General features: G+C 36.1%; 1 protein-coding gene across 7 annotated transcripts in view; it reads right to left on the bottom strand.

Annotated features, from left to right (window-relative positions):
• The window catches only part of CCDC91 (coiled-coil domain containing 91), a 155,093-nt gene that overhangs the window by 98,134 nt on the left and 38,123 nt on the right, over nt 1-18,836 (bottom strand). For 6 of the 7 annotated variants that reach the window (XM_049821940.1, XM_049821939.1, XM_049821941.1 and 3 more), the window contains exons 4-6: nt 16,817-16,974; nt 13,378-13,566; nt 11,325-11,429 (exon numbers count right to left, since the gene is read on the bottom strand). In XM_049821940.1, coding sequence (XP_049677897.1) covers nt 11,325-11,429; nt 13,378-13,566; nt 16,817-16,974 — 452 coding nt within the window. The remainder of the gene's footprint in view (nt 1-11,324; nt 11,430-13,377; nt 13,567-16,816; nt 16,975-18,836) is intronic. The other variant, XM_049821945.1, reaches the window with a different exon arrangement.

Below are 18,836 nucleotides of genomic sequence, written 5' to 3'. Positions count from 1 at the left end.
CTGTTTTATCTCAACATCCATCAGGTTTAAGAACAGATGTTCTAGTTTTCATCAGTTTCAGTTTTCTTTAAATGATAAAAGTTTAGCCAAGAAAAGTAAAGGAGTTCTCAGTAGTTTAAGTACATGATTATTTTAAATGTCACATGCTGTTCTGGACCTTTTAAGCCTTTAATGAGGAAAAAAATTATACAAGTCTCAGCAACACAACTTTTTTCTTCTCTTAAGAACAGTAACGCTGAAGTAACTAAAAGTAATTAGTGTCACTATGGTTATCTAAGCAGAATCAAAAATAATTGGTGCAAGAATATACACTAGAAAACTTATAAACACTTATTTTTATTTGTAGAAAAAAAAAATGGAATAGCAATCTACTTATGTTGGTATATAATTAGAGCTGACTTTTACTTTCCCTTATCTCCTCCATCTCCCAAACATTATTTTATCCTTTAAAGTTTCTCATAATTAGATGGTAGTTTTAAAACCTTGATGATATAAATTTGCTGTATTTATATTCTATTGTGATCACTGCAATAACTAATACTTTACCACTGTAACTGTTTTCCCAATATCAGGAGCTATATAGAAATGACCTGTTACACACCTTTGCAGTAGTTTACAACACTAGTTATTTGTTGAAATTAAGATGCTATGCATTTTGCCTACATATTACAATTTTGGCAGTTTACTCAAGTAAAAAGAGCCTAACTCTTAAAGGCATAATTAATAAGGAAGTTTCGAAGTTAACAGAGAATGCATAAATAAATTTAACTTTTACATGTAAGTCACAAGAGTTTTTCTTAGTTATGTGTTAACCTCCAGTGTATGAATTACTTAGATCAGAATATATTTATACAAAGTTGTTTAATACTTGACAAATTATACATTTCAGCTGATCAAACTGTTCCAACACCAAGTGTGTACTATACATAAATAAAATTTAATACAGATTGAAGAAGTAAATTTAAAGGTGTTTAAGTAATAGGTTAATTAGACAATAAAATGTTCACCAATGTAGTAAGATGTATTCTGCAGCTATTCATAGTTTACTAATGAACTATGAACCAATTAAGATGATTTAGCAGTTAAAGGGCAATGAAGGGACAATTCTTCAAAATTGTTCTCAAAATATCATCCTAATATTTTCTATGCATCTTATTTCTCTGAAGTATTTAAACATGCAATACAAAAATGCTGTTAAAAGTATTGACTAATTTTGACTAATATTGGCTAAGATTCAGTATTTTCATAGTGAAGAATGGTCAAATACTTACAATAACTACACTGTCTCAGATGCCTTAAACTGAACACAAACAGGACTCAAGTGAATCCAGAGACACAGAGTTGCTTTGGCACTGTTCACCACGCTTTTTAAGAAAGTGCATGCCAAGTAAGAGACAATTAACCTAGAAGCACTGCCTTCACAGTACAATTATCCAAGTTCTACTCTACAGGGGTTTCTTCACTGTGAGTACATTTTGCACATGTCCTTTATCCCCCCAAGAATTCAACAAGATACTGTTTCTACAAAAGCTAAATCCAGTGAAAATCTTGATGAGACAAGCTTGGTGGTAAAGAACTACAATTTATCAGTGTTACATATGTTTGGATATTTCACAACCATCTTAATTAGAATTTCCATATTAAATAGAAAAAAAAAGAAAAAGATGAATCATCCTGCACTCACTGTGAATGCACAAATGGAGATGTGCAGTAGCTGTGATGGACTTGTGACACACTGAACATAAATTAGTCAATGTATTCAAATAAATCTAAGATACACTGGCATAAAACAGGTCAGGCCAGTTAGAAAGCAGTCAGGACAGAAATCTTGGTTCTGAAAAAATGTTTTTACTTGCACAGACTTACACACTAGAAAAATTAAAGTTGGCTGAGCACATTTTTTTGCTTATCTTTAAAATCAGAGAGCACATAATTGTAAAAGAATAAATGCTAGGCACACTATATGACCGTAACTGAATTCCACAGTACAAGACAAGTTAGTCATTCAAAGCTGTTAAGTAACAGCACAATAGTGTAATAGAGGTATATTTGAACACAGCATATTTTTAAAACAAAATTAGCATGCTTAGTCTTATATCCACTAATCATTCTGAAACAAGACAATAAAATAACTCATAAAAAAAAAATTTAAGAGGAAAACATAAAGGCAATGGAGCAGAATCTCTTCCTAATAGAAATAAAAAGTTATTTTTCCTCATACTGTGGAAAAGTAATTTAGAGGCAGGAAGACATCAAAACGGGGGGGGAGGGGGGAGAAATGGCCAAAAGATAAACAGCTCTGAAATTATTAATAAAATAGAGAGTTTGAATAAAAATGTGTGTCTGAAAGAAGAGTACATAGAGTAACATTTAAAAAAATTTTTAAAAGGTGAAGAAATAAACGTGAGGTATCTGGCACACACTTGAAAAAAGAGGTGGGCAAGGGATTGCTGCCATACCCATAAATACGTTTAACAGTTCAGCAAAAAGATGCATTGCTATCTGTGAAAGTGCCTTTTCTGAAGTCCCCCATTTTCTGTGTTCCATAATTTTAAACCCTGCTGTGACCTGTGAAATTTCCTGGAATCTCTTTTATAAATTTAGTTGCAGGTACAGTAGATAACTTTTTTTCACACCTATTTTTTTGTTATTAGCATTCTGTCTCCTCTATGTCTGCACCTAAACCCAACCTAAATATTTTCTTAGAAGATGGTATTTAACAGGATGTAAGTCATATATTAGTTTTGTAAGAAAACATACATTTTCTAGTACTCCAGCCACAAAAAGCACCTACCTCCAAGACCTGTTTCCAGTCTCCTGCAGAACACCTTTTCCAGAATCATAAATGCACTATTCTGGAAGGAAACACCAGGAAGGTGACAACAGGGTGTTGCCTTTTATGTGAGAGAGGAGTTGGAATGCATGGAGCTCTGTTTTGGGGTAGGTGATCAGTGAAGAACTGAGGGGTCAGGATTAGCAGGCAGACCAGCACAGTGGACATTACTGCATCTGCCTGCTATAGACCAGACTTAAACCCTCGGTGGAAGATGACCAGGTTAGGAAACATTTAAACAAAGCAGACTTAAACAAGTCCATGGTGCCTTAACAGGATGCACCACAAGCGCTGGGGGAGCTGGCTGCTGTCATTGTGAGGCCACTCTCAATTATCTTTGAAAGATCGTGGTGATCAGGGTGGTTCCTGAGGACCGGAAAAAAAGCAAATTGTCATGCCTGTCCTCAAGAAGGGCAGGAAAGTGGATCTGGGGAACTACAGGTCCATCCATCGACCTCACCTCAGTCCCCAGAAAAGTGATGGAGCAACTGATCCTGGAAATCACTTCCAGACACATGAAATACAAGAAGGTGTAGTCAGCATGGATTTACAAAGGGAAAGTCATGCTTAACCGGCCTGATAGCCTTCTATGATCAGAGTGGTGGATATTGTTTATCTCTACTTCAGCAAGGCTTTTGACACTATCTCCCATAACATCCTTATAGACAAGCTCACAAGTATGTTAAGTAAGGGGACAGCGAGGTGGACTTCAAACTGGCTGAATGCCTTGTGTCCAGAGGGTGGCAGAAAGTCTACCTGGTGACAAGCAGTGTATCCCACGAGTCGATACTGGGGCCAATACTGTCTAACCTCTTCTTTAATGACTTGGATGATGGGGCAGAATGCACCCTCAGCAAGTTGGCTGGGAAGAATTGGTGATACATCTGATTGCCCTGCCATTCAGTGGGTCCTTGAAAGGCTTGAGTTTAGCAAAGGGAACTGCTAAGTCCTGCACCTGGGCAGGAATAACCCCATGCACCAGTACACACTGAGGGTCAAATGGCAGGAAAGCATTTTTGCAGAGAACCTGTGGGCAATGGTGGACAGCTAGTCCACTCGTGTACTGACTACACCACCCAGCTTGGTGTCAATCGCAAACGTGGTGGGATTGAGTACACCCTCAGCATGTCATTAATGAAGTTATTAAATAGTATTGGTCCTAGTATGGACCCTTGAGGGGCAACCACTTATTACTGGTTTCCATTTGGACATGGAGCTGTTGACTGTAACTCTTTAGACACAGCCACCCAGTCAATTCCTTATCCATCTAATCAGTATCTCTCCAATTTAGAGGCAAGAATGTTGTGGGAAACCATATCTCAAGAGGTCTCTTCCAACTGCAATGATTCTGTGAATGAAATAAATGTTTTAGATGTAATTTTTCTACTTTACCACAATTATTTTTAGAACAGTATTTTTCAGACTAAGAACTGATATGTAGAGGAAGCAAAAAACTCACTACAAAGCATCATAGCAAAAATATAATATTGACATAACTGTCAAATACCATCAGATGTTTTCTCTGAGTCATTAACATTTGACTGATATTTATTAATTAAACAAAGTAGCACTGAGCTGTCATATGTGCTTTACTGCTAATGTTGCCATCAAAAGAAGCAGTCAGTCACAACAATACATCAGATATCTTTTACTCCAGGCCAAGACTCTGAATCAACTGTAAGTCTGCAGCTTCCATTAAGAAATACAAGACATTTTCAAATTTGAGAGATTTATGAAGATTATGTGAATTAGTTAATCAATTCCCATTTAAAATCCCAGGTAGATTATATTAAAAATTGCCTACATTATTTCTAGTGTTCATGTGTGGCAAAACTGAAATAGCCATTAAACCAGTTCAACACAGCTAGTGTGCAAGCATAGAAGCAGTTAGGTTTCCTTCCCCAATCTGAACTGAAGTTAAGGTCAAAATATTTAAAATATAATTGAAGCTGTAGCACAAAATAGGCTACAACTATGCGCTTTTTGCTATAAGCATTCTTATACACTATCACATTTCAGTAAAGGAAAACAATAACTTTCTCAAATTCATATAGAGATATTGGGGGGCGGAGGGGAATATCTCAGAAAAGCATAAATAATTTCTTCCTTTCAATTACCATGTTCACAGATTTCTTGTAATAAACACATCAAGGTATACTTAGCTTGCAAACAGAAGTAAACATGTCAGCCCCTGCTTCACCAGTTTCTCTGGAATGGAGATAACCTTTGCTGTCAAAATGATACAACATTAATTTCAAAGGTGAACTGCAATTTAAAGAAAGAGCATGATTACTCAGGCTATACTTTTATTTTAGGTTCAGTACAATGGCAACAGACAAATTCTTGGATGTTATCTGCCATCACTATCATTCCCCCCCCCAAGAGCTACCCCCACAAACAGAAAAATTAGTCTGTCAAAGCAGGGTAAAGTCATATCTGTTTGTATGGAGGTACACTATATTTACTACAGTATTAACACACAGGGAATACTTCCTCCAGAGAAAGTTACATCTTCCAATACAGGATACAAAATTTATTCATCATATGGCCAACCAGCATTAGGAAACACAATCATTTCACCCTGTCACTTCAACTGCAAGTGCTTCTAAGAGCTTGTTTTGCTAGACAACCAACTGCAAGATTGCTTCTTGAAGTTACTTTAGGAAATGAATGTTCATACAAGACCAGGATTGCTTATGTACATTAAAAGCATAATACAGGGGTCTTCCAGAACAGGGAGCTTAACCTTTGGGATCATCTGTGTTCATTCCAAACACACAAACTTTGACAGCTTCCTATTCTCAACATGAACAGGCCTATTATTCAAGGTAGATGTGCATTTCATATTTCTCTCGCGTGTCCTCAGGTTTCAGCCACTGAGAATCCTCACAGGATGGACAGCTGATGGATCACTTATTGTAGGTCTAGCACTGGCTAGAAATGGACACCATTCCTGTATCAACAGCAAAACAGAGGCTGGGGAAGTTAGAGACCCCAGTTTGTACTCTCAAATGCTAGGAAGCACCCATATTAGGGGCAAAATTATACTCCCCAGTTTTCAACACTGGATAAGAAAGGAAGGGGTGAAGGCAGACAGACAGCACAGAAGGCCTGAGTTTATCCATTAGGCAAGCAAGGCCAGGAACAAGTGGGGAAATAGAAGAAAGAATACAAACAGAGGAGGAGGAAGGGCAAAAATCCAATGATGCAGGGAACTGGGAAAGAAGAGGTGCCTCAGGAAAGGCACAAACCAGAAGAGTTAGGAGTAACTCACAGTCATCGATGCCCCATGCGCACCAGCTATTCTGTGTCCAGGTCAGCACCACATGGCATCACCATTATAAGACAAGGATCCCTTAGAAGAAGTACTAGCCCTTGGACAAGATCACACTGGGAGTAGTGAGGAATGGTAATACCTACCATTAACTTCCCACTCCTCAATCCCTATTAGTACCTTCTGTTCACTTCTAACTGCTGTCCTCCTCCCCTTCTTGAAACATCACTGAACTTTCAACCCTCGAAACCACAGCTCTCCAAAGGTGCTTTACTCTTCTCAGCAACCAACATCCCTGCTTACTTTTGGAACATCTTCTGTCATCATTGCAAAACTGAATTTTACCACTACCAAGACAAAATTAGTTACCTTGTTTCTTTTCTTGGCATTACATTTTTGCGATTACAACTGTCCTCCAAGAGAAATTCTTTTCATTCTAGGGCGTTCAGCATGTAACCACTAGAGCCAGTATTTACTTATTCAGCCATTTATTTTATTGAGATTACTATGACATTGTTTGAATCTAAAATCAAAGATCTTAAGATACATTATGAAATACTATGAAGCTTAATTCAATTCTGAAAACAAGAAACTGCGTGAAGGGGGTGGGGAGTAACAGCTAAGACACATCACTTTAAATACTAAAAGAAAGACAGGAAAAAAAAAAAATCAAAAGGATCCAAACGCATAGAATCAGGCATCATCACATTCAGCCACATTATTTAGCATTCCTATTTCAACACTGTATGAATACAAGCAAATTTTTACATGTATTAGGTGCAATTTTTGAGATTCATATTATGTTCAGTTCTAAATTTTAAGTACATCAAAATCACTGTTTGTACAATTCTACTTAAAGGCAAAATTGTATGATGAATCTAGCATTAACAAAGTTTTAATTCTTATATGCCTTACAAAGTATATTGAAGTTTTGAAGCATCATCTCCAAAAAAAACAAAAAGGAGACAGACAACCAAGTATGCATTCTGTTTTATATGAAAGTGTGTGATATATAGTTCTAATATATAAAAAACCCAAATTAATAGGCAATATTAATCAGAATAAAAATAAACTCATCCCTCAGAATTAGGAGGGAAGAAATTAGCCCAAAGTCTCAAGTTTACCTTTTTCCTGTGGTGGGATGGGGGCGGAGGAGTGAGCGAGCGGCTGCGTGGTCCTTTGTTACCGGTCGGGCTGAAACCACGACACTCATCCCTCAGAATTAGGAGGGAAGAAATTAGCCCAAAGTCTCAAGTTTACCTTTTTCCTGTCTTTACTTAACTGCACTTAAAGTGTTTTCCTCATAATTTGAAGCTTTATAATTGAAATGTGACATCTGATGTACTGAAATGAAATAATTCCACAAACATCAACAGTTACAGAATAAATAAATGAAACAACATCTAATAGCAGCAATGATTGTACTTAGCTTACCATGCCATTTAATCCCAGCTAGGTGCTACTGCGTGACCTAGTGAAGTTTCTTTGGATCATTACATACTGATCTGTCAATGTTTTCTTCAGTATAAGCTTCCTGTCTTACCTTTCTAAAAGATCATTTAAACAGGGAGTCTAGCTGACCTGGTTTTTTACACACAAAAATATCACTCAAAATGAAATCAAAGTACTAACCTAATTCATTTTTAATCATGACTTTTTGCAACAACAGGAATATTGCTAAATAAAATAAGCACATTAAAGTCATTTTTTCAATAAAAATTTAAAAAACATTCCATAAAAACAGGCAGAACAGAAACAAAGGATTCCAAAAGAAAACACTTTCAGTGCTTTCAAAACAACCATAGATTTGTTAAGTTAGAAGAATAGATGTCAGTTGCCAAAAGAAAAAAGAATCTATTTCAGAAAGAAGGATCACACCACATTAACTATATTGTTCTTCAAAAAAACAGCCTACTTAACTTCCAGAAAGGGTTGATGATGGGAAAAAATGCATATAACCGCAACCAGAATTTTCCAGCAGCAGCGCAGTATTACTTCAAATGCAACCGTGTGGTAAATCAAAGAAATAGCAGAGGAAAAGTATGATCCAATTCTTAGTGAATCATCAAAACCAGTTGTCTGTAGATAGACCAAACATCCGAAGTCTTATCAACTAAACAATCTGTGCAAAGAATTAAGTTCCTACCCAGAGCACTAGAACCCAGGCAATATTTCCCCTTCTCAAATGTTCCCTCTCTGATTTGCAAATAAGAGAACATCAACTCCTAAATAGGAGTATTCATTTTGCTATTGATGGTTTTTCACTATATTACAAATTGGGGTTTGTTAGTTTCAAAATGCAGCATTTATTCATTTGTACAACATATTGCAATGGGGCCGCAGCAAAATTTTAGATTTATAGGATTAAAATAACCACTAAACCTACATTATAGTCAAAAACATGTATTACCTACTAGCATTAAATGTCTTGAAAATATGCAGCACTTCACATTTAGAGAAAAGCTGAGGTGCTAAAAGTTGAAATGAATGTGATCAAAAAAAGGGAAAAAATAAGACTGACATACCAACAAAAAAAAAAAAAAGAAAAATCAAGACATACATTTGCACCTGTTTCCTTCCTGTCTAAATAAGCAAGGAGTTATAAGGCTAACATTGCATTTATGCTACTTTATGGTCGTAACACTGCACACAAGTCAGGAAAACTAAAATTACACTTCCCACAGCAATTTTAACTCAACTACATTTTGTATGCAAAGAAGTTAGAATTACAGTATGTTATTCTGCCTCTTAAATACTACAAAGACAGAAGTCGGAATGTGGGTATCATAACACTAATTTTACCAGCTTGTATGAATTGAAGATCTCAGAGAGAAAATTGCATTAAATATCCAAACAACTCTATAATACTAGTTAATAGCAATTTGTTTATTCTATTTATGAACCCACTGCGGCCCCTTTACTGTCTCTCATTGTAATAACATGGAAACAACATTAAGAATGTGAAAATACTACATGCTCTGTTCAATCTTGATTTTCTACAGCTAATTTTAGTTAGACAGAACACAGAACTTTTTACTTTTCTCTTTTACACAAGTATAAATGTGGCAACACTCCATTGTCATCCATTGGTTAGACTTGGAATTTTGCCCCCCGATTAGGAACAGTGATTATCACTCCCCTTCAGTTCTTCTATTTTCAGTACTACCAAATTAAGTAAAAGGCTTTTTTCACACCTGCGATGAAGAAAGTTTGTGACTAGTCCAGGACACAATTTACTTCATCAGCATGCTAACCCAGCTCAGAGAAAACATCTGTAATATGCTTTATGTTCCTACCTTGTCTTTCAAAATATATTTTTTATATCAAAAAACCTGAAAGCATATTTCATTGAAGCAATTTTGTGACAACAAAACTGTGGTAACATAACTGTTACCCTTAACTGAGGCAGAAATCAATAGGAAGAGAAGAAAAAAAAAATTACTGGCTTAGTTGACAAAGATTGACGAAATCTTCTCTCAGGACTAAGCACAATAGCTTCACAAAAAAAAGAAGAGAGTCTAATCTAAATATCACCTTGATAAAGATCTGACTGACTGGCTCTATTACCTCCAAACTAGCTTTTGAGAATGTCACAAGTGCAGGAAGTCAGTTAATTAGTAAATATAAAGGTGCAGGAAATAATGCATGTTCATGTAAAAAATAGTTAGAACCATCTCATGAGGCATTTGTTTTACATATTATACTCAAATATTAACACAGAAATTTAATTTAAGAGGAATTAAGTCAACGCACACCTACAGCTTAGGATGTCTGAATCAGTTCAGTTGGAAGTCTTATCCTGAGACTTCCCAAAGCTATGCCAGAGTCACCACTACAGTCTGCTTTCAAGTTTTTCAAGTTAACAGCACTAATAACCAGCTGTTTCTACTGGAAAAAGAAATGCTAGTGAGACAGACATCTGTACTGTGTAGTTGCCAGATTTACTCAGTGTGTGGCCACAGGTGTTGACCCTAGTGTTGTAGAAGCCAAAGGAGAAAGACAAAAGGAACTGGCATTAAAAGCTGTACTAACAGAAGGCATCCAATATTCAAGTTTCAGGAAAGTAATTTTAACTGTCAACTCTTAGAAGCATTTCTTCTCTGATTTGATTCAGGCTATATCCAGAAGACAACAAGAGGAAGTAAATGAGGTTTTCTACAAAGTATGACCCTTTCATTGCCGTTCTTGAAAACTGTAGTACCTGACTGAGAGGTATGATACAGACAGACTGATACTTGCAAACCTCAGTAACATTTCCACTACTTAAATACTTCTGCTTGAGGAGCATCATGAAAGTATTAAAAAATAAAACCCACTAATTCTACTGTCAAGAGTTTAGATGATCATTAACTTCAGCCAGTATGATACTCCATAAATCAGAAGGTTTTTAAGCAAAACTTATTTTTATAACATAGCTAAGCAAACATTTCTTTCATTGAGTAGGATGTTACACACATCAACAAGAAAAAAAAAAGAAAAAAAGAATAGATGATTATATTACCATAAGTTCTAGGAAGTACTGCAGCTAGTATTTCAATAAATTATTACAGCAACCCTTAAGTACAAATGGGAAACAATGCAGTAGCTACATAAAAACCATCCACAGCAGCAAAAAAAAAAATAAATGAAGCTGAATTATCAACAAGAAACTTTTGAAATGTTGTAAGCCTATAATATTTAGTTTGTCCTGCTATAATACTGGAAGAAGACTGAAAATGTCAATGAAAAATTTTTATTGTATGTGAGACTTGTATTTAATGAATAGTGTTGATTTTTGCAATGGAAGCAATTTTAATTCCACTGCTTAGCATCTAATTACACTTTACAGATCTTTATTACCCAACACAAACTATCTCATATTCAAGTCAGCTAATGCTTTACAAATAATTGGCCATAGCTACTCTAGAACGTGCTAAGTCATGCTGTTAAACACACATCTACTGTGCAAAGTGGGTTTTCTTCATCTGTTCTACAAAATAGATCATAATAAGGATAAGTGATCTGAGTTACAACAATGTACTTATGCAAGTGGGCTAGTAAACTTATACTCCCACTAATGTCAAAAGTAAGACTCTGATCTAAAGACCTTAGAAATTCCTTAAATTCAAAAGGCTTTGGAGCAGGCCTGTCGACACTTAACAGATTATTTGTCAGACATAAATATACTCTATACAAAACCCTCTGACAAAGAGTAAGATACTACAAGAAAGAAATTACCTGGAGCGTCTTGTAATGATCTTGATGTGAAATTACTTTTTCTTTTTTTTCCTTCAAGAAATCCATTTCTAGAATACTATGTTTTTCCAGTAAATATTCTAATTTCTATAAAGTTTACAAAATAAAAAACATTAAGTTACAAACATTTGCAAAATACAGATTCAGTTGATCATTCCAACTAACTTCATTTCTGAAGACAATGACATTTGCTATCATAATATACACAGAGATAAAGGGTTGTGCAAGAAAACTCTGATTACAGTCCTTAGATTGAGACAATATTTTCAAGAAGTATAAGATATTTAAAATAAAAGGCATGTCCTGGAAAGCACGTCATACAAGGAGTGGCTAAGGTCACTGGGTTTGTCTAGTTTGGAGAAAAAGACGCTGAGGGGTGACCTCATGGCTCCCTACAGCTTCCTGAGGAGAGGAAGTGGAGAGGGAGGTGCTGAGCTCTTCTCCCTGGGATCCAGTGACAGAACACATGAGAATGGTTCAAAGCTGCTTCAGGGGAGGTTTAGACAGGACATCAGGAAGCATTTCTTTACCGAGAGGGTGGTCAGACACTGGAACGGGCTTCCTAAAGAGGTGGTCGATGCCCCAAGCCTGTCAGTGTTTAAGAGGCATTTGGACAATGCCCTTAACAACGGGCTTTAACTTTGGGTCAGCCCCGAAGTGATCAGGCAGTTGGACCAGATGATTGTTGTAGGTCCCTTCCAACTGGAACTATTCTATCCTATCCTAATTATTTCCATATTTCTAATAGCTTGTTCTGTCTTTCTGCATTTGAAAAACAGCATATTAAATGTACTTTTAGGAAATGGTTTCACTAAAAAGGCAGAAATCCTATTACATACAGCCCTAATGATCTTTACCTACATCTCCAAAATGAATAAATTCTAAAATAGTCTGTGATCTTGTAGAAGCCTGCCCAGCATGAACTAATAGAGAGGAAGGAGAATGACACTACTGACAATAAACTTCAACATTATTTGCTATACAAAGAGGTAATTTTTTTTTTTTTCTTAATGCAGCTGTTGCTCCTACCAAATTCATTCCTACTATACATAAGCTGTTGGAACTCTTTCAGTTGCTCAAGAACAACTACTTCTGCAGCCACGCAGGAAGCCAGTATAGAAACAAATGACCTGTCAGATCACTGGACAGCTATTCAAACAAAGGCACAACTGAGAGGGTCATAAGGAGGACAGAAAGAGCAGGTCTGCTTAGTTCAATCCTGCTTTTGGACAAAATAATCAAAACAGTTCTTAAAATTTGAAGTCTTTGATTCAACTGTAGAGATAGAAACTGCAACACTTCAATTCAGAGCCTAGCTCTCAACCTGTCTCCTCTTACAGTCTGTATTCATGCTCCCCTTCCAGCCCTCCTCTATACACTTAATTCCTAAGCAACATCAATCCGTACCAGACCTCCTCATCTTTGGCTCTGGTTACTCATCCTCATTTTCATTTCCAACAAGCCATTTCCTCCTTCCCTAGCACACCTTGATAGCTATCAAGGAACAGCATTAAGAATAGCAGAAATTAAACTTACTTTCCCATGCTTCAGTGACCTTTCCTAACTCATACACATAACTACAGGCACAGCCCTGCTTGGTACTCTGTCATATTCAGCTCAGAAGGAATATGAAGAAATTAGTTACCAGAATTCCCGGGGGTGGAAAGAAAAAGTGTTATGTGTTAGGTTCATAAAGATAGCCAAAGACATTTTCAACTTCAGTGACCGCACATTCACTCCCAAAACATGAGGGAATCACTATACCTTCTAACCACATGGCTTCATGTTAAGAAAACCTGTCTTTCCACCTGACCCCCGCCCCCAGGAAAAAAAATATTCTGAAACTTTAGAAAAATTCAGCCTAAAACAGATACCAGACATGGGGAAAAAAAAAAGTATGTTGGCTAAATTTGGCCGATTTCTCTGGCATTTGGCTAATTTCTACAAAAATTTGCACTGCAAATCTCTGCCAGCTCCAACTATATTTAAATCCTATATAAATGCCAAATATTTTCATTTAAAAAACTATTCATACCTTTTTAATTTTTAATTTTTCTTCTTCAGCAGTGCAAAGCTTGATTTCTAGGTTTGCAAAAGCTTGTTGAAGGTAGCTCTTCGGTTCATTTGTTCTCTGTGTCTCAGCATCAGCCAAAGCAACGGTTGATGTAGCTAAAGTCTTGTCTTCAATTACATTCAAAGAGGCAACTGGAATACCTGCTTGAATCTAATACATATGAGAAACAAAACGGTAAAGGAAATGGTAAAGGGAATTTAACATTCCAGTCAAGTCAAATTTCATTTCCAGATGACATTACAGAACTTAAGAACTGTAAATACTAAGGTTACTTTTTTGAAACCACACTTCTCTGAAATTGGCCATGCACACTCTCATATGTAGGATGTGCTGGCCAAAAAGAAAGCTCCAACAGTGTGGAACAGTAGCTAGTAATTCTAGATGCATTCACATCAATCCTTCCAATCTCCTCAACTGCTTTTCAAGAATACTTTAGGAGAAGGCTTTAAGGAGGAAGATGGCACAGATACCTCAGTTTCCAATGAGGTCAAAACACTCAAAAGAGGTGAAAAGAGACAGAAGTGAAACTGAATCATCCATCTCAAAGCATCAGGCTTACAGGGAAATAAATTCTCCTTGGATTAGTTACGCCATGTTTTCACCCAATGCAGACTGCAAACAGTAGCCATAGAAAGGGAATACAGATTTTTTTGTGCTAAAATAAATATATCATCTTCAGGCCAGACCATGAGAATAAGAGTAATTGGGACATGTCTACAACACTTAGTTAATGCTATTTCAGTGAACTGTAGAAGTACAAAAACTGAAACGAAGGCTTCTAGAATTCACAACCCAAACCAGATGAAACACTAATAATAAGCCCTTATTTTCAGAAAAGCACAAAAATAAATTAGGTGAGGTTTAAAATATTTTGTGGTATAATTAACAAGAGCCAAAACTTTTTTTTTCCTCTTAAAAAAAAGGGCAAAAACTTGTTTATATCACAGCAAAGGAACTTCAAAGGAAAAAGCTGGTAAATTAACTTCAGCTGCCACTTTTCAACAACAATTTGAAGCCAAGAGTGCTTGAGATTTGGAGAGGGGTGGTGAAAGAAATATCTCAATGTGTTTAAGAGAGATTTGACTGATCTGGTTTAGTCCACTCCCTTAACACCTTTTATTCCAAACAGACACTCAAATAATATATTGACTTTTCAATAAATAAGTATATCTTAAAGGATTCAAAGAAAGAAACAAACAAAAATAGCTGAGATCTTGACCATACATGGATACATAACATCCAGTAGACAAAACAGCCAGAAAGAATGCAGTTTCTGCTCAGAATTCCCCTTCTGTAAGAAGCAAAGAGAAGCTAGATGTGCTAATTCTACTTTTGAGTACTACTCAAGATTAGAGTCTGGCACTGCAAATATTCTGATGTTGGAACCTGAAACATTGAAGTTTTTTTAACATGAAACCTCAGGAGGTTCTGGAGATATAATTATAGAAGAATACAGTTATCCTAACATCCTCCTCTAACAGGTGTAAGAATATTTTATTACAGCTTTATGCCCATCATTTTCCTTTAGTTTTATTCAAAAGTGCAAAGTCTGATCTCCATTTCAAAATAATGCTAAAGGACCTCCTTTCAACTCCATCTCTTCCTTTAGTAACACTTGATAATACTGTATTCTCTAGCTTGTGTTATTTCCTGCATTAAGAAGAGATTTTATGGAGCCATGGGTCTGTCAGTAGCTGACCACAACAAGATGATGAAAACTGAAACATGGCCTACAACTAGAATTTGCATATGTAATTATTCACAAGTAACAAAGTGTATTTCTTATTTTTAGTAAGTTTACCTAACCAAATGACTTTTTAGTTTTAAAAAAATACACCTAAGCCTTAGTATTCTGGAATATCCAAAGTGCTCTTTCCAGAAAAGACACAAGCTGAAGTTGCTGGCCTAGCTCAAACAAGAAAAGATACAGGATATTCACATTTCACTGATAGCCAAAATCAAAAAGCATAGGATCTGTTGTGGCTGAAGAAGAGCGTATTTTGATCACTGTGCCAGAATAGAAGTTTACTTATCAAAACGTTGTCAGAGAGGCAGATGAAGAGCTTTCAACATAGAAAATGGCCCTGGCTGGCATCAGCCAAAAAAGAAAACAAACACTCCCCCCTCTCAAGAAAAAAAGCCACAACTTTCAGATTTCTAAGACAATTTCTTCGGTATCATTTGCATTTGGGCACATCTCTTCTTTACTTTTTATATATTGGCTTTCCCCAGAACATTAGGCTAGGAATAAATACAAAACAGTAACTAATTCATTACTAAGACTGAATTATTGGAACTGTACTAGCCACAGCCTTTCTGGAAGTATGAACACACAGACGACACTCAAAGGAAAACCAGTAAGAGTCAGTTTATTTGTACAAGTTGTTTAAATAGCTCTAGAGAAAAGCTTTTAAATGGTCAGATTATGGAAATCTGACTTAATTGTCAAATTCAACTTTCACCATGAGTAGCCCTAGGACTTGATCAGACTACCTGAAGGATAAGAAACCAAGTACTGAAAACCAGAGGGTCACAAACTAGCCCAAAATATTGATTGGTTCAGAGAAAGACAAGAGCACTTTCTAATTCAAGTATATACTTCCATGCATCCTGAAACGAGGAACTTTACAATCAATAAACTTGTTAAAATGGGTGTCACTACAATCAATGGCAATAAAAACTCACTTGGGAGGGTAAATCTAATTAATTCTCATCCACAGCAATCTAGAATTCTTGTGCTAATCTCCAGGCAGAAATTCTTTTCCCTCCCTTGCTTACCTGATCATTTAGTTAAAAACTAAACACTTTCATGCCCAACAAAAAGCTAAGATCAGTTATCAGCAGTATTGTAGCCACAAGGAGAGATCAAGATCACAACTAGGAGAGTGTCAGATGACCAAAAAAAAAAAATCAACTTTAATGGGGGAAAAAATAAAGTAAAATAAAATAAAAAATAAAACTAAAATGGATTTAATTATAATTAAGTAAAGATTAAATGTTAATTCTCTAATCCTGAAACCACTTGAGAAAACATAAAAGTCTGACTTACATGTACAGCCGTAATCTTTACAGCTTTAACAGTAACAAATTTTTTTAAGAGAACCTTCCTGCTATTGTTTCCTACTTTCATGCCTAGCACTATCAGAATGCCTTTAACATATACTAAGTCTTTAACACACTTATCTCTCTTGTACTCCACACCAAAGTAGTACGGTGTCTCCCGGTTATAGGATTTAAGCACAATTTAAAAATCATTTTACTTCAAAGTCTGTATCACAGAAACTCAAGGACCTTTTGCTTCTAAAAAGCAATTCAATCTAAATTTGCACAGAAAAGATACAATGTTAAGACATTTAATACATCAAGTTCCCATACGGAAACACAAAAATTGTGGTTTTACCTGTTCTTCAGGAACAGCTGTGTTTATAACATTGTTGACTGTTTGAATAGCTGTTGCCACGTTATCACCTGATAAACCAAATGAGTCAGAAGGAACCAGGCAGGAAGAAAGCACAGGGTTCTCCAGAAGAACATCCGGAGATATACGGACTTCAGACACTAATGCAAGCAATAAAAACAGAAAAAGCCACACACAATATGAAGAAGCATTCAAAAAATAATTCTCTTTCTGAAATCTATACCTAGCAAAACCCATCACACTAGCAACTAGTCATACTAATGGGAGGTTATGTATCTCTTACAATAATTGCACTAAAGAACAATTCCATACAAGTTTCCAGTAATTTTGAGTACTATCAACTTAAGGACATTCAAAACTGTACAGTAACACTAAATTTAGACTTGTAACTTACACAGAGGTTTCACAAGACAACTGCATTAAAAGCAGCAGTTTTAACTTTTGTCTCCTTCCATTCACATAACATTTCAGCTTCAGTATGATCTTTAATCAGTTTAAGTCAACTGTAAAACCGTACTTACATTTTCCTCAGTTTTATAAATTTTAAAGGTAAAAAAATCCTCAGCTGCCTTAGAAGATATATACAAACAGCTTACCAAGACACATAACAAAAGCAGTTTTACATTTTATAAGATATCAGAAGATAAAGTAAATAACTGTCTAGCTAATATACCTTAAGTGTAATTAATACTGGAATGAGAGCTCTCCCATAGCAATTTCCAGTTACACCATAAAAATCCTGAAGAGTGCATCATCATTATCAGCCCAGCACAACAGAAATTTGAGCGCTTTTACAAAATATTTAGAAATAAACAAAATAAAAGAATAGGAGGCAAGAAAGCTTTGCATACATTTTTTTAATTTAACAGCAGAGTCCTGCAAACTTTGATATGGTCAGCTAGGTATGCCTTTGCAGCAGACAAAAAAGTGTATCCACTTGCTGTAGAAAAAGCAGCTCACATTATCATTACAAATCTGGTAAAATGTAAAAGATGCCACTAGCCCGGAGCAAGGCTCAGCCTCTCAATATCACTGTTTAATACTGCGTAAGTATGCATACACAGCTCAAACAAGTGTATACATAGGCCTAAAGGCATTCAAAATGACAAGCTAATCTTGAACCCAGGCGCTCCATGCCCCATCATCTTCGACTCCCAGTTCCGGGATTCAGGTTAACACAGACGAACATGCAAACTTCTTTCTTCTTTTTGCTGGATGAAAGACCACGAGACAGAAAAATATCAGGATGCTAACTGCAGCAAGAGTAGATTTGGATGGGGGCGGGGGGAACAACAGCCGAGCAGAAAATGGAAACTTGGATGAAAAGCCTAGAGGACAGTATTTCAGCAAACAGCACAGGAACCACTTCAGATAACCAGGACAAAACAGAGGACTGGGACACAACTGCATCTTTAACAGTGAACTTATCCAGAATTGGAAACGGGATTTTTTAGGCTTCCTTTACGTACCGTAAGATATCTGTGAAAGCCCCCTCCCCTTCTAAATACCTGCTTATAAAGGCAGCTTCCTATAACCGTTACCTATTTGGTTAATTCAAATGACAGTAAGATGACAGATAAGATGACCTTTTTGCTTCTAAAAAAAAGCCAGTAAAGTCTCTGGTTTAGGCTACCACTTAATATCCTGAATTTCAGTTTTAAATCAATTTCCAACAGGTGGAAAACCAACTAAAATAATGTACCAGGCAATTCTGACTGAGCAGACAAGCTGTTTCTCTTACTAAACCTGTCAACTTACAAGGAAAAACCTAGCGTGACACTAAGCTTTGTGGCATTAGTGATCATCCTTTGGTGAGGATCACCATAGTATAGGCATGGTTTACATATAAATAATTCATCACAAAAGTAAAAACAGAAACTGAATCTGGATACAGATGAGGAATGGAGACTCACAGAGATTAAAACTTAAAGTATTCACAGATTTTGGGGTATCCAATACTAGACATAAGACTTCATTTTTCAGATAATACAGTTTTATGTGG

The sequence above is a fragment of the Accipiter gentilis genome, chromosome 18 (genome assembly GCF_929443795.1).
Source record: "Accipiter gentilis chromosome 18, bAccGen1.1, whole genome shotgun sequence".
In the NCBI taxonomy this organism is placed as follows: Eukaryota; Metazoa; Chordata; class Aves; order Accipitriformes; family Accipitridae; genus Astur; species Astur gentilis.
This window is presented reverse-complemented; position numbering and strand designations above follow the sequence as displayed.